The following is a 25,294-nucleotide window of genomic DNA, read 5'->3' as shown; positions in this document are numbered from 1 at the left end:
GAAACATTATCATACTGGGATCTCTGCTTTTAGATTTCATATTGTCTTCTGAAAAATTCCCCATACTGAACAGCTGCTTGCCACATGAAAAACCTTTTTCATTGATTATCTTGTTTTATCACTGCCCCTCTGGGGGCTGGAATCACACTCTATGTAAAATGGGATCCAATGTCAAGACTATGTCACCACATGCGTCAAGTGAAGAGAAAAATAATTATTACTCAAAGGTACTTCCTAAGAAGAGGGAAAGGGTAAGTTGAGATATAATTAGATTCTACAAAGAATGTGTTGGCCCTTTAAGCTGTGTAAGGTTAGAGGATGCAAGTTTTCAAGGTTTGACCCTCCTATCTGCTGACACAAGAGAAAATCTCTATTTATAAGGTGTTATTAAAGCCTGATGATCAGACATATTGTAATAGGCCCCAATGACTGGGCACCGAATCTAAATACTAACTCAAATAGCAGGAAGATCCACTTAGAAGCAAGCAAGATTTCTCTTAATAAGCCATAAAGGCAATCTATGAGAGTTCTAGAGGGTCATGAGAGGTACAAGGTCCATGGAATGCCTTTGTCAAGAGCCCAGTGTTTTCTATTTTGATAAACTAGTTGATAATATTAGTTTCTAGAAGGTCTTCGTAAGTCCTTGCATTTTGGCTTCAGTAGAGTCATGTAGGCTAATATGAGTAATTTGCCTGAGTTTCTACCGTGGTGTGAACATAGCAAGTAGCCCAGCAGAAGGTGTGAGAGGCCCTGAAAAGTGCATTTGCCATTAGCTGTAAGAACCCTTTCTTCGGTTTGAAAAGTATGTGAATTGATTATATCACCAGTGGTGCATTTTTTTTCACATTGGGTGCATTAGTCAATCACTGAATTAGCCATGGCAGAGGAAGAAATTCCCTTCAGTTTTGCCTAGACCTTTAGGTTAGAGGCCTCTAAATGTTTCAGTATTACGTTTCAGTAAATGTTTCAATATTAAGCCAAGGTTAATAGCATCAAGTCTGAGGTGTAAGTATGTATCTCAGAGGTTTGACTCAGTTTATCTCCCTGAGCAATGAAATGAGTCTTTGCAGATTGCAGTTTAATATGTGCAGTTACGAGTGACCTTGATTTATACCTGGTTATTGTGAAACAAGATATTCCCCGAGTTTGTTATGCCAAATGGGGTAATACTGGATAAGGAGTTGTTGCTATTGGTGGGATGAGACAGCTGGACATTGGAAAAAGACAAAGGATCTATAAAAATGTGTAAATAAATTCAATTTTTGGCCAAGGAATTCCCTCATGCTAACACAATTGCTTATAGTTTGACTAACAGATCTGTTTATGTCCGATTTTTTATTTATTTATCAGGAATGGCCTGTTTGATCTAGGGACAGAACACAGCATCTGTGCCATGGACTCCATCAGGTGTGGTGGAGTCCATATTCTCTCTCTAAAGTATATGAACACCTTGGTCATTCATGTGCTCCCAAGAGACTCCCTAAGTGGCCAATAAGTCTAGAAAAGTGACCTCCTCCAAAATGGATTACATTAATGTGAAGGAAGCACACTTACTCCTGTAGGTGGAATATACTGGGACACCATAGTAAAGGGATGTAAGTAAAGGAGAGAAAGACACTAATGGAGTGACTGTTATTTCCACAAATGCTAGAGCCATTTTTCTCATCCAAAGTCAGTCAAATTTTAAGTATTCTGGGAATAAGAAAACAGGGCTGTTAAAATTGTGACAAGGTGGGACTGCTGTGGCTCAGGGGAATCAGCCCATCATATATGTCCTGCCATTGACTCTGTCATCCTTTCAGTTCACAGCCCCCTAGTGTTGTCTAGGAGAAATCAATATGAAAATAATTACTCACACGAAACTATATTCTTTCATACACTTGCCATACATAACTTATTCCAATCATTTATTAGTGTGGAAAATGGAAATAGGTTCCTATACGCCCCCACCCCCACCCCACACCCTCAAAAAAGTGCTCTCAGTAAGATAGGTAGTATATAATCTACTAAAGATATCCAGGAACTGACACAAAGCCAGTAGGAAAATCGCAACAATAATCAAACTTTTATTTTTCAATGTCCCCTTAACACACAACAAATAGAACATTATCAAAAAATTAAACCTAATTGCATATTAAAAATATACTTCAGCTATGAATAAACAGGCTTCAAATTGGAAAAAATAAGATATTATTAACTAAGAGAAAAAGCACTACCTATAATCTCAGTATTATTGAATGATTCACGGAATAATCTCAATATTCAGCTCTGAAAATTGTAGAAATCCACAGTCCAACAATGCACTTCGAGAAGGAGGCTAAATAAACAATATATTTACAACATTTACAATAATAACTCTTTCGTGTTAAAAGTTTTCTGGAACATACATGGATTAATTCCCATCAAGCTTTCTCATGCTGCTCACATTTATCTCTTTTTCAGAATTGTTTTTGTTTTCTCTCACATGTAAGAACGTGGGATCAACTGAAGTTTTTCCTATTCTATTTACATTCAACAAGACTTGTCCAGTGAATCTTTTTATGCCTTCGGAAGGAACTGGGAGAACTAAAGGCTTTCCCACATTCTTTGCACTCATATGGTTTCTCTCCAGTGTGGCTTCTTTCATGTGTTTGGAAACTTACCTGAGAAACAAAAGCTTTACCACATTGTTTACATTCATAAGGTTTCTCTCCAGTATGAGTTCTTTTGTGTATTTGCAAGTAACTGTAATCTCTAAAGGCTTTACCACATTGTGTACATTCATGGGGTTTCTCTCCAGTATGAATCATTTCATGCTTGCGTAATGAACTGAGAATATAAAATGCGGACCCACATTCTTTACATTGGTATGGTCTATTTCCAGTATGTATTTTCATGTGTGCTCGAACACCTGATGGATAAATGAAAGCTTTCCCACATTCCTTACATTGATAAGGTCGATTTCCAGCATGTATTTTCAGGTGTGCCCGAAATCCAGACGGATACATGAAGGCTTTCCCACACTGTTTACATTCATAGGGTTTCTCTCCTGTGTGCAGCCTCTTGTGTATCTTTAAGCCTTGGTGACTGGAGAGGGCTTTCCCACATTCCTTGCATTCATAGGGTTTCTCTCCAGTATGAGTTCCTCTGTGTAAGAGTAAGGAATAGTAATAAATGAAGGCTTTACCACATTTACACTCATAGGATTTCTCTCCTTTGTGATTTCTTTCATGAATCTGGAAACCGCGGTAACAATTGAAACCCTTACCACATTGCTTACATTCATAGGGTTTCTCTCCCTTGTGACTTCTTACATGTATTTGGAAACTTTTATGAGAACTGAAAGCTTTACCACATTTCTTACATTCATATGGTTTCTCTCCTTTGTGATATCTTTCATGTATTTGGAAACCTCGATGAGAACTGAAAGCTTTACCACATTGCTTACATTCATACAGTTTCTCTCCTGTGTGAGTCCTTTCATGTGCTTGAAAAGTACGATGATATCTGAAGACTTTCCGACACTGTTTACATTCAAAGGGGTTTTCTCCTTTGTGGTATCTTTGATGTACTTGGAAACCTCGTTGAGAATTGAAAGCTCTACCACATTCCTTACATTCATAGGCGTTCTCTCCTGTGTGAGTCCTTTCATGTGATTGAAAAGTACGATGATATCTAAAGACTATTCCACATTGTTTACATTTATAAGGTCCACCTCCAGTATGCATTGCAATGTGTCTTCGAAAGCTTGTGAGCCACATGAAGGCTTTTCCACATTCCTCACATTTGTATTGCTTTTCTCCTGTGTGAATCCTCTTATGTGTTTCAAAAGACGGGCGAAAATGGAAGGCTTTTCCACATTCCTTACAAGTATAGGCTTTCTCTTCAGTGTGCATCCTTTGATGTATTTTAAATGAACTTGAAGAAATATAAGCTTTTCCACATACCTTACACTTATATGGCTTCTCTCCATAACTCAGATACTCATACGGTTTGTGTGCAGTATGACAGCTCATGTGCCTATTAAGGGATAAGAGATGTGTGAAGACTTTTCCACATGCACTGCATTCATGTGGTTTCACTCCAGTAATTTTCTTGTTCAGACTGAGATTTGGGATAACGCTGGAATTTTCTCCACAATGACTAGCCTCCTTACTTTCACAGAGTCTTTCTACCATTTGACTTCTGTAAAAAAATGAGAAGCACATTATTATTGATTTTTTCAAAGTACTTATCAGGATTCATAGGAAAGGGTGTAAGTTTTCTGTCTTGTCTGAATTCTCTGCAGTTGAACATACTGAATGCTCTCCAAAAGTACTTCACCCGTGCAATTGTCAAAACAGTGATATTCATATATAAGGTTTATTAATACTGTTTCTAAGTAAACAATTTTGCAAACACTGGATGTCTATGTCACATATAAAGTATTTCAAATTCTTGAAAATTTTCTAAGAATAACTACATTTGAAGCAGCAGTTGTTTGTTTCCTTCTTTTAAAAATTCATAACATACATACCACGATTCTCACATGAGACTCTACTTCCTATTGTGATTGTGACTCACCTTATTTTTCTCCCCTGGTTTTTGTACGGCTCTTCAACATCATCTTCCCATTTTTTGCCTAAAATGTAGATCAAGAAAAATGATTCCCAAATATTAGAAGTTATAAGAAAACTGTTATATTCTATGTCCACTGTGACCATGCCTCGTTTATTTACTAAGGTCCTCCTTTTACACATTCTACATCTTGGAAAAACAACGATGAGCAAGAAATACTTGTTCTCTAATTGAGCAAATGAAGGAAGGTCATCATCCTTACCTAGTGAGTCCAGGTTCCTGAAAGTTTCTTGCATCACATCTCTGTAGAGTTTCTTCTGTGAAGGATCCAGTAAGGCCCATTCCTCCAGGGTGAAGTTCACACTCACATCCTCAAAGGCCACTGAGTCCTAAAACACCCCAAATATGTGTACAGTAGGATGCTGAGACTAATCACAGGATGCTGTAGACGCACATCCTATAGCAGGATGTGAGACTAACAGCACTAGACATCTATACTCCATTTATAGGAAGGTTACCTATGACTGTCATCTCCATTTATTCTATGACTTGACCATTAGAAACTTACTGTCCACACTTACTTCCTCATAAATTTAACAGCATAATGAACACATGGAAATTATTTACACACTTTTACTGTGACCACATTACATCTTATTTCTCCCTAATGGCAGATTCAGACCATGTTGAGAAGTGACAGAAATGCTATACAAATAAAACAAATATTTTAAAACCATCAATACCTTGTGAGAAAAACTTTCATCTCCTTCCTTATTACTCACCATTTACAGCTCTCTGTGAGGTAGAGAGTCAAATCTGCATAAAATTTTAATGAATAAAAACAAAATAAAGAATTCGAAGTTTTTTCTTCTATTCCCGTCACCAAATGTTAGAGTTCAGTGGAAATCCAACTTTTTCTTTTTCTTTTTATTGTATACTGATTGTAGGTCAAATTTAATTTCTGACTAACAAAGTACTTTTAGTCAATTTTATCTCCCAGAAAACCTATTAAGATATGATACTTAATCAAATGTTTGTCACCTGTCCAAAATATTGCAAATGGGTAAGTAAAAATAAAAACAGAACAAACATACATAGCTTTAATGCTTTCAGTGAGGTTTGTTTCAAAAGAGAGGAACTGTTTTCCTCTTTGTGAATCCTCTAATCTCAGATCCTGCAGCAATAAAAATTTTCTCCTGTGGTGTGTTAAGAACCCCTCTTAGTTCCAGTCTTGCAATCTTCTGCCCGGGTAAAGTCTTGAACACTGCCACTGCTTCTCCTTTCTTCATGCCAAAGCAAGTAACTACACCATTATGATCTCCAATAACTACCTTTTGTGTAGCTCTATGTCTTGAAGCAGGAAGTAGCTTCATGATCTTCTGAGAGGTCAGTCCCACCTGTAAATAATCTGCTCGGTTTAAATTCAGATCCATGATGGCGGCACAGACGCACTGGGGGTCGCTGAGCCAGGAGGGACAGGCCGGACCCCAGGCCTCTGAGGGGAAACAGCTCACGTCCCCTCAGAGGAGCGACCCCAGCTCCAGGTACCTCAGCGGAGATGCAAACGCCTAGCGTGAAGTGGAAATCCAACTTTTAATAAGGTCCAGCTGTCTATATTGTCCCTAAAGTACTAAAGGTCTTTAGAAGTAGTCAGATGCAGCTGGTGAAATCAAAATATTTTTGTGAAGAAGCATGGTTTTTGCCTTGCATAATATTTATTAGACTCAGTTGTTCCTTTCTCTATCTGTCCAATTTGATGGGCTAGAAAGTTATTTGGAACTTAAGAGTTCAGACACTAGGAAAAATGCACGACAACTTAGAACACAAAATCCCTGTACTCAAGTGCCTCACGGCTGCTTGGAGCCAATTTTTGGCACATAGAGTCACACAAAGTGACAAATATACCAGTACTGCTCTTTATGGAAGAAACAACACTGTGCTCTGTGCCCTGGTGACCTTGACGAATAGGTTGAGAGCTGCCAATTGCAACTGTGTTCACTGAAAGCCACAGTGGTTTGATGGTGAATTTACCCACGAGCACAACACACATGAAGGACTCAGCAATGCTGTCCTTCAAAAGAACGTAAAATCTCCACCTTCAAATTGCAGGAGGAAGTGTTTTCCGACCAGTCACCTGAGGCTGCACTCCCAACTTCTCTAATTCCCAAACTCCCCCGTGGAGTAATGGAGCGTGATACCTCAAGCCCTATGGTTACAGATCCCTTAGCTGATGACACCAGACATGGCCAAGAGTGTGTTAAGGGTTTATTAATTCATAATTGAGGTCTGTGAGTGAAAGCAAGGCAGGCCTCTCCAACAGACATGAAATGGCTTGAGAGAGCAAGCAAAGATGCCTGGACTTTTTGTAAAATTGACGTTAGGGTGAGGGTTCACACACAAGAGCAGGATCTTACAAGGACAATCTCTTGCCATCTCCAAAAGTAGAAGCACGAAGGCACTCTCATCACTTTGCATAGATGTAGGTCACAGGGGAATGAGACATGAGAATGAGGGATGAGACTGTAAGGCTGTCATCTATCAATCATCAACTGGGGTAGAGAATTCCGATTTATGGTCGTGCCTTTAAGAAACTTGGAGCTTCATAGAAAAAGCAAGAAAACTTAAAATGAACAACTCTTCTTAGATCCATCAGAGCACTGAGGTAACAATCAAATCATTCTTTCCAGCATTGCAAAAGAGAAAATAAAACAGCATTTAAAAATATGCCCCAAATATTCTGTTTTTAACAAGGCCTGTACTGAAAAGTCTTTCACCAGAGGTTAATGCAAAGACAAAAGAACAAACATCACAGAACAAAATAGCCATGAACTCTAGAGCCATGATATAGGTTTAAACACAGATAATGAGAAAACCTGAAGGAAAAGACAGAAAGGAATAGAAGAAATAAGGTAAGCAGTAATCACTGGGATTTTCCTAAAATTAATCATAGATGGCAAGTCGTACAATCAAGAAGCTCAGAGAACACTAAACATGAAAAACACCAGAAATGCACAGCAAATATATCATGTTCAAACTAGTGAAAAATCAAAGATGAAAATATAAATACACTAAAAAAAGCAAGAGGAGGAAACACTTCAGTTATAGAGAAAAAAAGATTAGAATTAATCAGACGTCTCAGAAATGATGCAAGCAGGAATAAAGTTAAATCAAATGTTTAAAGTGTGAAAGAAAAAACCACTCTGCTAGTTTGGAAAACCAAAAACTGGTCCCCTGAAAAAATTTAATTTAATCAACTTGATAAACATCTACTCAACATAATTGAGGAAAGAGGGAAGGTAAAAATCACTAATATCACAAGTGAAAGGAAGGGCAAATGAACAAGAAAAGGGTTTGATACCATCCAAGATTCATTTATGATAATAATCTAGTAATAGAGGGGAACTCCCTCTTCTTGAGAAAGAACATCACAATACTTATGGCTAACATCATACTTAATGATGAGAAACTGGATGCTTTTCTGATAACATGAGAAGGGCAAGGTTTCCTTTCACCACTCCCATTTAACACTGTACTGGAAGTCCTAACGATGTAATAAGAAAAGGACATAAAAGTACAGAGATTGGGAAGCAAGAAATTAGAATGTCTTTGTTCCACATGATGTAACTGTCTATATAAAACACCTGAAAAAACTCTCAGTAACAGAAATAACATCTGGAATTAACAGGTTGAAGTATGCACAAGTCAACTGGTTCCCTATAGACATACACAAATATAGTGAACTGATCTTTGACAAATGAGCAAAGACAATTATAAGAAAAAAATAAGTCTTTTAAACACAAACCATGCTGGAAATAATAGATATCCATATACAAAACATACACAGACACAAAAAAAATGAATGTGGAAACAGAACTTAAACTCAGCCCCAAAATTTACTCAAAATATAGATTATACATCTAAATATAAACTGCAAAAGAAAAAAATTCCTAGAAGGTAACATATAAGAAAATCTATGTGATCTTTTGTTAGTGATAAAGTTTTAGATAAGACACCAAAAAAAATCCAAGAAGGGGAAAAAATAAGTTTCACTTTTAAAATGAAAGATCCTGTGTTGGGAAAGTGTTAAGAGAATGAAAAGATAAGTTACAGAGTACCATTTTTCCCTGAAAATAAGACCTAGTCGGACAATCAGCTCTAATGCATCTTTTGGACCAAAAATTAATATAAGAGCTGGTATTATATTATATTAATTATTGTATATTAATTATATTATATTATATCATATCATATTAAGACCCAGTTTTATATTATAGTAAAATAAGACTGGGTCTTATTTAATTTTTGCTCCAAAAAGACGCATTAGAGCTGATTGTCCGACTAGGTCTTATTTTTGGGAAAACATGGTAGATCTTTTATTGAACACTTACTTGATAAATGACTCGTATCAAAAATATTCATAGAACTCTTAAAACTGAACAATGAAAAGACAAATAAGCCAATTAAAAATGGACAAAAGATCTGAACAGACTAGTCACCCAAAGAAAAGTACAGATGGGAAATAAACAATATGAAACCATGCTCAACATATGTCATTGGAAATTATAAATAACCATGTACTTATCAAATTCTGAAAATTCAACTCTCAGAACAGCAGATACTGGTGCAGATGTGAAGCTATGGGTAATCCTCATTCACTGCTGGTGAGAATGGAATTTGGCATGACTACATTGGAGACAGAAATTTTTTGTCAAAACTAAATATACTCTTACCACATAGAGTAAGATCCAGCCTACTTGTGAATATTTGTAGGTGCTTTACTCCTAATTGGCATGAGTTAGAGTCAAACAAGATGTCCTTCAAGAGCTGAGTGGATAAATAATCAGTGGTAAATCCATATGATGAAATACTATTCAGTGATAACAAGAAAAGAAGTATCAAGCCATGAAAACACACAGATGAACCTTAAAAAGTACTTTGCTAAGTGAAAGGAACAATCTCACAAGGCTATGCACTGTATGATTCCAAGTACAGGACAGTCTGAAAAAGACAAAACTATGAACCAATGAAAAGGTTTCTGTAAAGGACTTGAAGTTGGATGGAAGGATAAAACAACAGGTGGGCATAAGGGATTTTTAAGGAAGTGAAACTATATGGCACAGAAATGAATGTACATGTCATTAAACATCTGCCCAAACCCAAAGATCCTATAACACAAGAGTCAATGTTAATGTAAACTTTACACTTTATCAATATTCGCTGAGCAATTGTTAAAAAGGTACCAGTCATACAAGATATAAAAAATAGTGCAAACTGTGTGAATCCACAGGGGTTATGTGGAAACTTTGATAAGTTTTTCTGTAAACCTAAAATTGCTCTTATAAAAATGGAAGTATAGTAGGAAAAAAAAAAAGATGAGAACAGACTCATTACACTTCACTCTGATGACTATGACTGAAATAGGACAATTTCACCCAACTGATTTGAAATGATTTCAATAAGCCAGCCTGGTACTCTATGAGAATGAGACCAGAAAAGGAGGAGAAACTTCCATGGAACGCCGTGTTGGAGAGAGTGCCATCTATATTCTGAGAAGCGCCATGGTCACTGTCAGTGTCTGGAACTCCAAGTGGATGAGGCGTGTCCTAGTGAGTCCTGGTATGTAGACTTAGTAATGGACAGGCAAGTGTCACCTACATTTATATTCTGGGGATCTAAGTCAAGAGATTCCCAGAGTTCTTTTAACACAAAGTGGCAACTCTTAGACAATTATCCAAACATCTGTGAATACATGTAGATGGGGCCAATTTTTGGCCAGTCATAAGATGACTGCCTGATGTTTGGTTAGTAGTGGTGACCCTTGGGTTTGGTTCTTTATCAGCAATATCCCAATTCAGGGATGAAGAGCAGCAACTCTCCACAGAGCTCCATCACGTACAAATGTGCTCTGTCCTCCTGAAAGCCTGTGCTGCCCAGGGCTGTGCATTCAGTGACTCCCAGGGAACTTCTGAGGAAACTCTGTCTGTGGAGTGGTGACCTCCTCCAACACTATAGCATCTTTCAATGGACTGAACAGAGAAGAAAGCACTCTCCTACAGGTGGCATAAACCAGAGGGCCACGGTTTGGTTCCATCTTGTAACATGGAGGTGTTGGTAGGCGTGCTGACCTGGTAGGGTGCTGTTTCTAGGGCCAAAAGCACAATGGCAGCTCAGCAGAGCATCACATGCTCAGTGCTCACGATAGCCTCTAGTTTCAAGAGAGCTAAGTAGGTGATAGTATAGTGACTGAAGTTCTAATGGCATATAGTATGGGAACTAGGGCAGTTTCTTGCATCAGAAGCCCATGAATACTACATTTACAATTGTATCAACAATAATAAATTACCTAGGAATAAATGTAATCAAGGTGAAAGACCTGTATTCTGAAAAGTGTAAGACTGATGAAAGAAATTGATAGTGACACAAATTAATGGGAGGACACACTGTGCTTATGCATTGGAAGGATCAATATTGTCAAAATGTCCACATTACCCAAAGCAATCTACAGGTTCAATGCAATCTCTATAGAAATACCAATGACATTTTTCACAGAACTAGAACAAATAATCCTAACATTTACATAGAACTGCAAAAGACCTCAAATAGCCAAAGCAATCTTGAGAAAGAACAAAGTTGGAAGTATCATACTAATTGATATCAAGCTATACTACAAAACTATAATAATCAAAACAGCCTGGTACTGGCAAACACACACACACACACACACACACACACACACACACACACACACACAGATCAGTGGAATAAAATAGAGAGCCCAGAAATAAAAAACCCACACAACATCATGGCAATGAGAAGACCTCTAGGTCTCTCCCCTGGAAGTTACAAATTGGACAGCTGTAAATCAACAAAGGATTCCCTGCTCAACACATAAACACAACTAAAAGAGCTACAAGTCGAGACATCTGAAAGTGAATGTATGGGAGGCAAGCAGGGGAGGCCACACAGGGGAACAACAAAACGGGAGCCACAGTGCAGTCAAGGGCTTGCTGCAGCCCCAGAGGATGCAAGCACAGTGAAGGGTTGAGGTGCCACCTCCACTGGGCAGACCGGAGGGGCACAGGCAGCAATCCAGCCTGAGTGGTGGGGTGCACATTGGGGCTGACTCCACGGTCAGAGACACAGAAGTGGTGCAAAGGGTGGCAGCAGTGGGCCAGCTGCTACTACCAGGCAAACAAAGCCACAGACATAGGAATTTGTCCCTACTCACCCTCCTGTGCCCGCCTTCCCTGCAGCATAATAACCCTCAGATGGCAAATTGCAAAGCACCAGATACAACAAAGTGGTGTGAACTCACTGCAGTTGAACGCCATGGAAACAGAGCCCCAGAAACTCAAACCTGCTTCCCTTCACCTTCCCCTCCCCGCAGCCATCATGGTGGATCCTGGCAGAGGGAGCTGTGACACATCATACAATGCAGAAGCAGCATGCAGCTTCTCTGGTTGCAGGAAATTAGCCCTGGGAATACACAGACATAACCCCATTGTCCACCACTGGAATGGTGTCTGACACCAAGGCAAACTGGATTTAAAGAGGACACCGACCTCCCCAGGAAACATGGGGCATTTTCCACTGCTGAGGTGACACTGCCCTACAAATATCCTAGAAATCCCAGTAGTGCAGATAGGTGAAAACAAAAATTTGCACTACAGCATCACCTACTGAAAAACAAAACAAAGACCTCTACTTGTCAATCTGCTAAATGGTTAAAAAAGAGACAACTACTTAAAAAGTTTCATTCCATCAAATGCCCAGGCAGAGAAATAAGCCATCAAGTATCATGAATACCCAAAGTAACAAGGTAGGTCAGGAAGAAAATGAAAAATCTCCAGAAAAACTTAGACACGGAAGACTGTGATTTAAATGACAAGAAAATTCAAGATTGCAGTTCTAAAAAAAACTCAGTGAGATACAAGAAAACTCAGAATGTCAGTTCAATGAGCTCAAGAATAAAATCAACAAACAAAAGGGATTAAAACTATAAAAAAGAACCGTGCAAAAATACTGCAGCTGAAGAGCTCAATAAAATATAAAAAAATGAATTAGAGTTTAGGAAATAGAACACACCAGATACAGGAAAGAATTAGTGGTATTGAAGGTATAAGTCTAGAAATTATTCAGGTGGAAGAAGAAAATCAACAATAAAAAAAAGAAAAAAAAGAAAAGAAAGACCTCTATGAGTACCATCTGACTCCATTAGAAAAAATAATATATATATATATAAAAAGAAAGAATAATATAAGAATAACGGGTGTACCAGAAGGAAAATAGAGGGAGAAGGGAACAGAGCCTATTAAAAAAAAATTGATGAGAACATCCCAAACCTATAGAAAGAACTGGACTCTTGAACCCAAGAAGCTAAGAGAATACCTAATTATCTCAATGCAAAAAGACTTTCTACAAAGCACATTGTACTAAAGCTGTCAAAAGTTAATGACAAAGAAAGAATTCCCCAGCCAGCCAGGGAAAAGAAGCCTGTAACCTATAAAGAAAACCCCATTAGATTATCATCAGATTTTTCAGCAGAAACCTTACAAGCTAGGACAGAGTGGAACCAATATTCAAAATGTTGAAGGAGAGAAATTACCAGCCAAGAATAAAAGTTATCTTTTGGACATGGAGGAGAAACAAAGGCTTTTATAGTCAAACAGAAACTGAGGGAATTTACCACAAGACCTACAGGAAATTCTGAAAGGAGCTCTTCTACCTGAAACACAAAGACAAAAGGATACAACACTGTAAGATGACAGACAGAAGTAGGAAATTGCAACTCTTGCTCAAATAGGGTATTAAAAAGGATAATAAGATACAAAGATGGACACTTTATTATGATAAAGGGGACAATACATTAAGAAGACATAACACTTTTTAACATATATGCACCCAACCTGAGAGCACCAAAATATATAAAACAATTACTAATAGAAAAAACTGACAAAAATACAATTATAGTAAGGGACTTAGACACCCCATTGACAGCAATGAACAATCATCCAAACAGAAAATCAATAAGGAAATATAGGCTTTAAATGACACATTAGACCAAATGAACATAATTGATACTTACAGCTTTTTACACCAGAACACAAGAATATACATTCTTCTCTAGTGCACATGGAACATTCTCACAATAGGCCATATATTGGGGCACAAAACTAGTCTCAATAAATTTAAGATTGACATTACACCAAGCATATTCTCCAACCACAACACTTTGAAACTGGAAGTCAACTACAAAAAGAAAGCTGGAAAAATCACAAATATGTAAATATTTACAATGTGCTACTGACCAACTACTGGGTCAAAGGAGAAATAAAGAGCTAAAATATATAAAGACAAATGAGAATGACAATATATCAAAAATTTTGGGGTGCAGCAAAAGTGGTACTAAGGGAAATTTGTAGCATTAGAGGCCTACCTCAAGAAACAAGAAAAATCTCAAACAACTTAACATTTTACCTTAAATAATGAGACAAGAACACATGAAACTCGAAGTCAGAAGGAAGGAAATAGTGAAATAAGCAGAATTAAACAAAACAGAGAAAAAAGACAATAGAAAAAATTAATGCAACAAAGAGCAGGTTCTTTGAAAAGGTAAATAAAATTGACAAACTTCTGGCTAAAATTACTAAATAAAAAAAAGAAAATCAGAAATGAAAGAGAAGTTAACAACAGACATCATAGAAATACAAAGGACTATACAAGAATATGAAAGGCTGTATGCCACCAAATTAAATAACCTAAAAGAAATGGACAAATTCTTAGAAATAAATATAACCTTCCCAGACTGAAGCATAAAGAATTGGAAAATCTAAATACCGTGTTTTCCCCAAAATAAGACTGGGTCTTATATTAATTTTTGCTCCAAAGATGCATTAGGGCTTATGTTCAGCCCTGAAAAATCATGCTAGGGCTTATTTTCCGGTTAGGTCTTATTTTTGGGGAAACACGGTAGACCGATCAACAGTAAGGAAATTGAAAGGCATCAAAAATCTCCCAAAAAACAAAAGTCCAGCACAGATGGCTGCACTAATTGAATTCAACCAAATATTAAAAAAGTTTTAATACCTATCCTTCTCAAATTCTTCCAAAAAACTGAAGAGACAGCACTTCCTAATTCATTTTATGAGGCCAACATTAACCTGATACTAAGAACCTGGCAAGGAGAACACAAAACACACAAAAGAAATTATAGGCCAATATCACTGGTGAACATAGATGCAAAAATCCGCAACAAAACATATGCAAACTGAATTCAGCAATACATTAAAAAGACTAGCCCAGAAATAAACCCATGCTTATATGATTAACTTATCTATGCCAAAGGTGGCAAGCATACACAATGGGGTAAAGACAGTCTCTTCAATAAAAATGGTGTTGGGAAAATTGGAAAGCCACATGAAAAGGAATGAAACAAGAGTGCTATTTGACACCACATACAGAAATTTACTCAAAATGAATCAAAGACCTAAATACAAGAACTAAAACAGTAAAACAGATAGAAGACAACATATGGTAGGTACTAAACTTACGGACCTTGGTCTCAGAGAGAAGCTTTTGAGAATTTGACCTAAAAAGTAAGGGAAGTAAAAGCAAAAATAAATGAATGGGACTAAATCAAACTAAAACGCTTCTGTACAGCTGGGGGCGGCTGGATGGCTCTGCTGGTTAGAACACGTGCTCTTAACAACAAGGTTGCTGGTTCAATTCCTGCATGGGATGGTGGGCTGCGCCCCTTGCAACTAAGATTGAAAATGGTGACTGGACTTGGAGTTGAGCTGCGCCCTTCACAGCTAGATTGAAGGACAACGGATGGGTCCTGGAAAAACACACTGTTCCCCAAAATTCCCAAATTAAAAAAAATTATTTTAAATAAATAAATAAAATAAAAACATAAAAAGCTTCTGCACAGCAAAAAAAACTATCAACAAAACAAAAAGGCAACCAACCAAAAGGGATAAGATATTTGCAAACAATACTTCCGATAAGGGGCTAATGCCCAAAATACATAAAGAACTCATACAACTCAACAACAAAAAAACAAACAATCCAACTGAAAAATTGGCCGAGGACCTGAACAGACACTTCTCCCAAGAAAACATACAAATGGCCAACAGACATGTGAAAAGATGCTCAACCTCACTGGCTCTAAGGGAAATACAAATCAAAATACAATGAGGTATCACCTCACATCTGTTTGAATAGTTATTATCAACAAGACAAGAAATAATAAGTGTTGGAAAGGATGTGGAGAAAAGAACTCGTGTACACCCCTGGTGGGCATGTAAATTGATGCAGCCACTATGGAAAACAATATGGAGGTTCCTTAAAAATTTTATAGCAACCATATGACGCAGCTGGGTATCTACCTGAAAAATTTGAAAACATTTAGTTTAAAGATATATGTACTCATGTTCATTGCAGTATTATTCACAGTAGCCAAGACATAGAAACTACCTAAGTGTCCTTTAATGGATGATTAAAGAGGTGGTACATACAAGGTCAGACAATTCACAAACTCATCCTAGAAAAAGTGCTACATACCTCATTACTGAATATCACTACGGTTACCTTTGAAGTACGCCCCTTGGGAAGCTATACACCGATGCCAGTGCCTAGTCCACCCTTCAAAACAATTTTGGAACTCTTTTTCTAGAATGGCCATCAGAGTTGTGTCATTATTATCCTTGATGTCCTGAATGTCATCAAAATGTCTTCCTTTCAATATTTCCTTTATCTCCCACAAATGTAATCTTAATCAATCAGTTGAATTTTCTGGTCAAGCACAGGGAAGGTAATCTGTCAATGGGACCCTCTCCATCCCCCACAGAAAGAGGAAATCTGTGTGATAAACACATGTCCCCTTCTCCCCCTCCCAAACAAAAAAGATGTCCTGGTCTTAAAATAACCTTTTCTTTTCTATTGTTAATAGCTCCCTTGCCCCCCCCCCCCCCTTTCTCCCTATAAAAACCTTTTGCACCTTTTAGGTAGTTGCTACTGGATTCACAAATCACTTAATTAAAACCAATTAGATTTTCAAATTAACTGGGTTCAATTTTGTTTAACAGGCAGAAGTTTTCAGTAGTCAAACATCAAACATGTGGCTGCAGACTACTCATGACAAGAACAAATATGAGTAAGAAAAACAGGCATTCAAATTGGCTTGTTCTTATAAACAGAAACACTAACAGATGATCAAGAAGTGGTCATTTGAGGGTGGATGGCGTTAGAGCACAGGAGTGGAGCAGGACATGCAGAGCAGGGCATCTTCTGAGTTAGTTTTCTAGCTTAGGAATGTTTTCAACCTTCCCACGCATTATTTACTTAAAATATAGTGGAAACTTACATACATCACATTTTCCTATGCTTAACCGTTATCTTTAATTAACTTCCGCTTTATAAAAAACTTAATTTTAACTTTTCTATAGAGGAAACCATATAACTGTAAACCATCAAAATTTACAAATCACTTTCTAACTAAAAGGACAAGGGGTTTATAGTCCGTCCCTCCACTAGATTTCTCACTGGGAATGTTTTCAGGAAGGAGTAGGGTATATAATGTGGTAATGTACCTTGTATGTACCACCTCTTTAATTTGAGATTTCATTAAGCCTGGAGTTTTCCTCATATCAATTAAAATAGGAATTTGCATTAGGAATAGTATAGGCTTCTAAATAGGAAAGTTCTCTAGAGACATAAACTCACACACACTGACCTAAAAATGAAAAAGGTACCAGAGAACTTAAAATACACCCATCTCAGATCTTGATGTTCTCTTGCCTAAATAAAACAAACATTTATTTGGTTCCACAATGTTCTCGTCTTACTCACATCGTATCACTCATTCAACTGCATATTAAAAGCCCAAATGCTAATGGGAACTAGAATTAAAGGGCAGCAATTCAATGGAGAAAAGAAATCAATGGAAAACTCACCCACACAAATATTGGAATGAAAAGTTACGCAGCCAGCTTCCGTACAGTTCAGAAGGAAACCCACACTCAGAAAGCTGAATATGTTTCCAAATTTAGGATCTAGTCTCTCCCAATTGAGACACAACCCTGGAGTGGGTTAGTCCCTGGAGGGGGTGGGGGGGGAACCTCTGAGAAGCGCCAGTAACGAACTCTGGGAGCTCCACACACAGCCCCCCCACTCCGGTAAACATGGAAGCGCTCCCTCCCCCAGGCTTCCATTCTCACAGTGAAGAAACTCTCAGCCCGATTCAGTTTAAGGTTCGGACCCAAATGAACTCCCCAATTCACAAGCCCTTCGTCCACAAGACAGAACACCTGATCGTCAGACTTTCTCCATGTTCACAAATTATACTGAGTGCACCTATGCTGTGGATGCAAAATTCAAACGTAAGTCTAAAAATGTCTAGACAAGAAAGCACAACCTCAGAAGGGTTGTCACCTCCTCCCCCTCATCATGTGCACCCCCAGCTTTCTAGGTCTGTGCCTTCTTTCAGTGTAAAGGCCCCTCCACGGTGGGTGTGAGCAGGTAGGACACCTGCAGGGGAGGCTCCCCAGGAAGAACCACTGGGCCTTCAAGTACTTCCCTTTGCAGCTCAAGGGCCTTAACCTGGGTCACTGAGTACAGGCTTCTGCTCCCAGTCACACTGCTATGGATCACGTGGATATTTTAAATGGCGCAAACCCAGTGTCTGAAGAATGCAGCAAAATCACTGAAACCCAGTGACAATGTGGAAGGGGGGGAGGGGGGGAATCTTTAACTCACTTTTACTAGTTCAACCAGAAAGACCCAAGTATGGGTTCCATTCAGAAAAAACGGGTGTCTGCTAATTACTATTTCCATGCCAAGTCATTGTTTTGTAATAATCACACTTGGACCAGTCTGCTCTGCAAGTCTGAGTTGTAGAATTTCATTTGAAAACACCCAAAAGTAAATAACAGAACTAAAAAACTTACTACATACACTGAAGTGAAGACAATAGTGACACCAGAATTCTTAACGAATGAATGGGTAATACTGGAACTTCTTTTTTCCTGAGATTCACCTCTCATGCCTCTTTGGAACTATTTTATACTGTCTTTCAAACTCTATTTATTAAATACATTTCACCTCTATTGAAAACAAACTTAACTAAATCAGTAAATTTTTTCAGGGTGACAAACCCAGGGAGGGGACGTGCAGGCAGGAGACAACACCCAGGAAAGGTTCCAAAGAGGAGCCTCCACCCAAAGGACTTCCCATAGGACGTCTGTGCCCAGGGCAGGTCCTGGGGGGAGAGGAACGGGGATTTCATACGTTTTCCAGGTGGTTCTTCTCGGCTTTCCTCTCACGTATATTCACAAACAAAAAAATATATCTTTAAGAAATAACCATTCGTGGCAAAATTTAAAAAGGATAAGCAAGTAAAATATTGGGCTGTTTCAAATGCACACGATGACAAAATAGTAGATAATGATTCTGTGACTCAGGGAGGGGAAGTGCCGTTTGGGAAGGAAGGGACGGATCTGGAAATTGAAAGACTTATTGCCAGGGAGAGCGAGGCTGGGAGGACAGCGTGGTGGATTTTACACCTTCCTCCCCCAACATTGGAAAACTCACGAGAAAACAGGTGCCACTGTGCAGAAAGAAGAGACTGGGGATGCCACACATCGCAGCTCCACCCTCGCACTAACTCCGGAGTCAAGAGTCACGACTGTCCCCTGATGACCCTCCCCGTGATCACCGTACAATCTGGGGAGACGCGGGGCTGGGGTCGCAGAGCTGCCCACAGAGGCTCCGGGTCCGAATTCGCCGCGCGCAGTGACGGGACAAGACGCCGAGGTCCGGGCTGCTGGCCCAGCCCCCACTCTGCGAGCCCTCCGTCGCCATCTCCGCACTCGCCCCGCACACTCACCATTTCTAGTTTTCCTGGGTCTTCGTAAGTCCTGCCTATGACGCCCACCACCGCTGCAGCTTACAGCGCGACAGAAGATGCAGCAAAGCCACCAGGGACCTCTAAGGGCAGATGACAAGCGATCTAGAACGTTGGCTGAGAAAGACGTTCACGCCTGTGCCGGCGTCACCCCTATCCGCCCCAGCGGCGCCGCTGATTGGACAGTTCATAAGGCCGCGCCCCCTCGTGCCTGAGTGACAACCGCAGCGAGACCCTGTGGCTCTGCAGAACTAGCTTCTGCCAGAAGGCTGTAATCTGTCTCCCCCAGCCCCCAACATCTAAAGAGAACTTTTTTCTGGCCTGGGGCTGACTCCTTTGTCTTTTCCGCAGCTTCCTCGTAAGGCGTGGTCAGAGGTGTGCACAGGGTATTCCCGATTCCGTTTCAAGATGGAGGAAGTACAGACACGAGGGTGGGCCAAGGCAGGCCACCCTTGAACAAGAGGGTCTTATACCTGTTAGGGTGTCGTGGATTTTGCGTTTAAGGCTGAGCCCTCACTCCTGGATCTGTGAGCCTTGTTTAGAAACACAGATATTTAATATGACCTCATCATCTGTAATAGAGCCTGACTCCATTTTAATCTTTAAGCTTGCCAGGATTGAGCCTTGCACCCATCCCTTGTGCCCCCCCACCCCCTTTGGAACTTAAGAGAAAGAATCCCAGGGCACTTGGCTGTGGTGGGAAGTTGGAACCCCTAGCCCTATCCTGGAAGCAAGGACTCTTCTCAGTCTAACCACAGGGTATGAGATGTGTTCATTACATTCTCAGGTACAATAAAGGAAATTCATTTTAGGTCAGTTTCTCCCTGTGTCCCTAGAAAACTTAAAAATGTAAATGGGTTTGTTGATGAAAAACATCCAGCCTCAGAGAAAGCTTATGGGAGTTTATTTGAGCCAAACTGACAATTGCTGGGAAGCAAAATCTCAACGGATTAAGAAAATGCTTCAGAAAACGGCAGTTTCTTAGCTTATTTTATACAGTAGAATCAAAGTGAAGCAGGGCTCCGTTGGGAGCCCCACAGGAGAGGCCTTGCCACATCTGTGGCCTCACCTTTACTTGACTTACCTATAGCTTAACATTAGATCAATCCCCTGCGGCTTGAGCTGGGAGTGTCTCCTGTCCCATCCAGTTCCCTGTTTTTGAAAATTACCCTTATGATTAATACCCTTAGGCTTACTGGCCACAATCTCTATGGTCTATGGCATTCTTTCCAGGCTAATCCCATCATTGTTGCTGGGTGTCTGACTCCACCAGAGAATCATGTGGCCAGAGGGAAGGCTTCATACAGGCCCCTAGAACTATCACGTAGCCTCTGGGGAAACGCCCAGATTTTTTTTAAATACCCTATGCCTGACTGAGAATGTTATAGTAGCAGTTTTTGGAGAGGTTAACCCGCTGCCTTCTCAGACCACTGCTGCTCTGATAATAAACACTTATTCTACAACCCAACTCCTGTGTCAATCTATTGGCTGAGTGGCGCAGGCAGCATGAGCCGCGGGACTTGTTTGGACTCCAGTTTCAAAAGGAGGAAATGTAAGAAGGGTTACCTGAAATCCATTGGTGGTAGATTAAGGGTGGGAGAAAGCAAAGTGTGGAAATCTCTGGTTTTGGATAAAGAGGCAAAATGGAGAAACACTTCTTTTACATTGGTGGACACAGGATAGCTAACAATTAACATTTTACAGCACAGAGAGATAACATTGAGGTGTCATGCAGGGACTCTGGTCCCGCTCCCTGCACAAGAACACAGGATATGGTGAGGCCAAAAAGGAACACCAATGGATCCATGGATAGGGGAAACATACCACTATAGTCTCGCTGGCAGCTGGGTTGAAGACACAGGAAGCACAGCCACAATCCGCCTGTCTGCTTCTCTGCCAACCAACCAACCAACCAACTAACCAACCAATGTAGCCATGGCAGTTATATTAGTGGCTAATGGCTAACCAGTAACAGCTGATGACCAACTAGTCACAGCTGATGGCCATCTACTACCCGAGCCAGCACCTTTCCATGTTAGGCCGAGAGCCTGGAAACTGCTCTCTGGGACTGTCCCCGTATCAGGGAACAAGATAACAATGAGGGATTCTGTAGTCTGGTGTCCTGGTGGGGAGGAGTATGCCCTGGGTATCCAGAAAAAGGGATTACTCTGACATTCTAAGGGTATGTTATCTTAAATGCAAAAAGACAATAGTCTCATTTAAGGTAAAGATTGACCTTTGTCAGGGAAGCTACAGGCCAAGGATGTGACTACCAGCCATCACCTGCTTTTATTTAGGAATTTTTATGTTCAGACCATCCTATGTGGTCAATTTCAGTCTCTGAGTTTGTAGGGCCTGCCATGCTGGCCTCCCCTGAGCTTGTCAGGTTTAGTATGTGGCCTTTTTTTCATCCACATACCCCTAAGGCTGAATTCCTATTTTCACTGATATAAGCAAAACTATAAATCATTATGTAACTTTGGGATACACTTGGAAACTTCTTTCCCAGTTTGATTGTGGTATAATTGACTAATAAAATTGTATTTAAAGATTGCAACATGATGATTTAATATACATATATGGTATTATATAATTTATCTATCATTCTCAGTCTGCCCATCTTCCTCCTCCAATCCTCAATTAGCCAACCACTAATTTACTTTTTTCTCTATAGATTTACCTAATTCAGGTCTTTCATAGGCATGGCATTATATAATATTTGGTCTTCATGATTGACTTCATTCACTTAGCATAATTTTTCAAGGCACATCTCTGTTGTAGCATGTGTCAGTACTTAATTTGTCTTTATGGTTGAATATTTCATTGTGTCAACTGAAAAACAGTATCAACTAGGCGCTTCATCATCAAAAAGGATTTATTTGGGGAAAAGAAAGGAACGCAATCCAGTGTGTGCAGACATGGCAAGCCATGTGCACACACTGCCCAGTGTGTCAAGAGGAGAAGTATTTATCAAAGGGAAAAAAGAAGTTAAGGGGAGAGGCAGTTACAAGCATAGAGCTTTGTTATAAATATAGACTTCTTCCTATAGGATTCTAGGGATGCCATAGAGTATGAAAATTCCTCTTATAAGCCCTAGCTCCTCCCACAGACCCTCTAGACTGATCATGTTCCTTTAAAGTCTCATCATAATCTTCCTCACTTCCCACTTTGATCAAGATCTTTCTCTGAAAGCATTACTGATCAATAGTCAGGTCTTTCAACTTCAGCAGCCTTTTGTCCCTTGATATTAGGAAAGACCTCTTCTGGGTGTCATCTCTCACTCAGAGGGAAGGTATATGGATCACAAACAACTTGTGTCCAGGGTTAACAAGCAACAGGTACAGAGCTTAATAATAAGAATAATTCAAAACAGAATTAGAACAACGCAACAAACTTAGTCTATATGATTAATTTAAATCAGGAGCTCAAACCTGTAGGTAACAGAACAAAGATCATGATTATCTTGGATAGATCAAAGTTCTTGGTGACAGATTCAATAACCAGAAAAGTTCCCTGCTTTCACAGTAGATTAGGGAATGTAAACAAGTGCTCATTTCTTCCAAGGAAAAGGGAAAAACGAAGAATTAATAGTAAAGAAAAAGGTTTGTGCAGGTCTGATCCAGTCATCTGGGGAAAGTCATTTCCTTCAGAGGCCACCTGCTTTAAATTTTGACTGCTTTAGCTTCAGGCCACCAGAGTGTGTGCAGTTCCAGTCAGTGTTGCGTGCTTTCTTTAGGTGTGACCCGTGTATCCAGGAGTCTACTCCCTGGTGTTTAGCAGCACAGGGGTTAGTCAATAGTAGCTGATAGAGGCCCTTCAATAGGGGCCCTTCCAGCAAGGCTGGAGGGAATTGTTTTAAAGATGTCTTTTCCAGGAAATAAATCTGTAGGTTGTAGAATGTGGATTTCGAGTTTTTCATTTCCTTGAAGTGTGCTGTGAAAAGATTGTGCTATCAAAGCATGATTGCTTTCAATATAAGCAATTAAGCCTTTGCAATGCCGAAGTATGTCTCCTTTTACCAACTGTGGATCAAAAGGGGCAGTAGCCAAATGCATGGGGCGTCCTGTAATTATCTTGAATGGTTAGAGCTTTTGAGTCCCAAAAGGGGTGGATCTGACATTTAAGAGGACCAACAACAATACTTTTGGCCAAGGTATTTGGAGAGTTCCTGAACATTTTGCCAATTGAATCTCAATAATGTTCAACCAAACCTGAGGATTGAAGGTGGTAATTAAGTACAGTGAAAATGTAAAATTAGCCAAGTAGCAGAAACTTGTTGGAGCACCTGAGCAGCGAAATGGGTTCCTTAATCCCTGTGGAGTTCCAGAGGGGCTCCCAAGTAGGAATACTCTTCTAACAGGACTTTAGCCACTGTGCAGGCATTAGCTTGTCTGCAAGGGAAAGCTTCAGTCCAGTGAGAACACATACATATCATAACTAAAATATATTTGTATCCATGAGATGAGGGAAGTTGAATAAAATCTATTTGCCAAACCTTAAATGATCTATTAGTGGTATGAGTGGGATGTGGCTATCAGAGTAGATGTCTCACACACATTTGTGTCTTTCCACAATGTCAGACTTTATTAGAATAAAGCCATGGATCTAGTCCTACTGACTCAGTTTACCATGGGCATTAACCAAGGTTCTGGTCAGATAGTCTCCAATTGTCGAGATAGAGTTGTTTCTCACAAGGGGGTCACATAGGTTTGTAAGCAACAGGGTTAGGCAAAGCAAACAGAGCCTTACAAAAGAAGGATGAGTGAGAGTCCGGTGTTCAGCAAGAGTCCCTATGGTGCTGGGGTGCGTAGTGTTAGGTGTCAGGCCAGGCTGGTGGGATGGTCAGGAGGTGAGGCTTCAAGCGCTCCATCTGGGATGAGTGCAGATGCGGATGCGGTTGTCGGCTCGTCAGTTGAGGCCTGAGCAAGCAGCCGTCACAGAGCTCTGATCTTATGCTCAAGACTGGGTGCGGTGCACCCATCTGCAGTCCGATAAAGCTGTCCACGTGGTCACAGTCCACCCTGCATCTGGAGTTATCTGGTTAGGGCGTTCCCTGGGTACGCCTTTCACGTGATGCTGTGGCATGGCTGTCGCTTTGTGACTGACGTAGCTATCGGAATTATTACAGCCCATTTTGTGCTCATAATTCTCTATACAATTAGGCTATTTAAACTGTCCAGGGGCAGTGCACACAGGCTTTCCTGAGTTGTGCTTTGGACAGGTGGGTCACTTAAGGTAGGTGCTTTTCGTGGCCTTATTAATATTTCCCACCAATGTTGATTCATGAACGCTATCATGTTGTGAGTGAGCCAATGGTTAAATGCATGTACAGTGGTCAGGAGTGAAAATTCTAGAGGCTCTGGTAGGACTGGGTTGTTATTTTGTCTGAACCCAAGCTTTCTTTTACTTTTTTTTTTTTTAATCAAACCAGTAATTTTTGGATTTTCAATTTTGTTTTTCTTTTTCTGAAGTCAAATATTGGGCTTCTCTGGCCAGCTTTTCTAAATTATCAGCTGGGGAAATACCCTTTAGACCATGACAGAGGTTTAACTGCAGTTGATGTTTTTAAGGGCAGCATTCTTAGCAGAAATGTCAGCCAGGTGATTTTCTTTCTCTTCCAGGGAATCAAGTTTAGAATATCCTGGAATCTTAATAAGCATCAGGTAAAATATAGTATCCAATAATTCCTGAACATATGGGCACTTTTTAATTTTATCTCCATTGGAGGTAAGGAAACCATGTTGTTTCCATTAACATTCCAAAGTCATGAAACATCTACTGTCAGTATAACAGTTTTACCCTTTGCTGAAATGCAAGCTCTAGCGAGGGCATATAATTCAGCCTGCTGTGCTGAAG

The 25,294-nt window shown here is 39.7% G+C and overlaps 1 protein-coding gene across 3 annotated transcripts; it reads right to left on the bottom strand.

Moving 5' to 3' along the window:
* Window positions 1–2,041: 2,041 nt before the first annotated feature.
* On the bottom strand, window positions 2,042–19,606 carry LOC109454330 (uncharacterized). 3 transcript variants are annotated; one of them, XM_019744832.2, is made up of 5 exons: window positions 19,421–19,606; window positions 5,868–5,933; window positions 4,799–4,925; window positions 4,543–4,600; window positions 2,042–4,164 (listed from the first exon to the last, which is right to left on the bottom strand). In XM_019744832.2, exons 1-5 carry the CDS (start codon window positions 19,421–19,423, stop codon window positions 2,502–2,504), a joined length of 1,917 nt encoding a protein of 638 aa, XP_019600391.2. In that variant the 5' UTR covers window positions 19,424–19,606; the 3' UTR covers window positions 2,042–2,501. The 3 variants fall into 3 exon arrangements, with proteins under 3 accessions (XP_019600391.2, XP_074194231.1, XP_074194230.1); XM_074338130.1 differs by lacking the exon at window positions 5,868–5,933 and adding an exon at window positions 15,091–15,124 and having other exon boundaries at window positions 19,421–19,605; XM_074338129.1 differs by lacking the exon at window positions 5,868–5,933 and having other exon boundaries at window positions 19,421–19,605.
* Window positions 19,607–25,294: the final 5,688 nt, after the last annotated feature.

This window comes from Rhinolophus sinicus, linkage group LG07, assembly GCF_036562045.2.
Source record: "Rhinolophus sinicus isolate RSC01 linkage group LG07, ASM3656204v1, whole genome shotgun sequence".
Lineage (NCBI taxonomy): Eukaryota > Metazoa > Chordata > Mammalia > Chiroptera > Rhinolophidae > Rhinolophus > Rhinolophus sinicus.
The sequence above is the reverse complement of the archived record's forward strand: the minus strand, read 5'-3'. Positions and strand labels throughout refer to the sequence as shown.

What these genes read in the sequence shown, in the direction of transcription:
- LOC109454330 (XM_019744832.2), bottom strand. An exon ending in GACATAGAGCTACACAAAAG is followed by an intron (nt 4,926 to 5,867) that starts GTAGTTATTGGA and finishes GGGGTGTTTTAG; the next exon opens with GACTCAGTGGCCTTTGAGGA. An exon ending in CAGGAACCTGGACTCACTAG is followed by an intron (nt 4,601 to 4,798) that starts GTAAGGATGATG and finishes TCTACATTTTAG; the next exon opens with GCAAAAAATGGGAAGATGAT.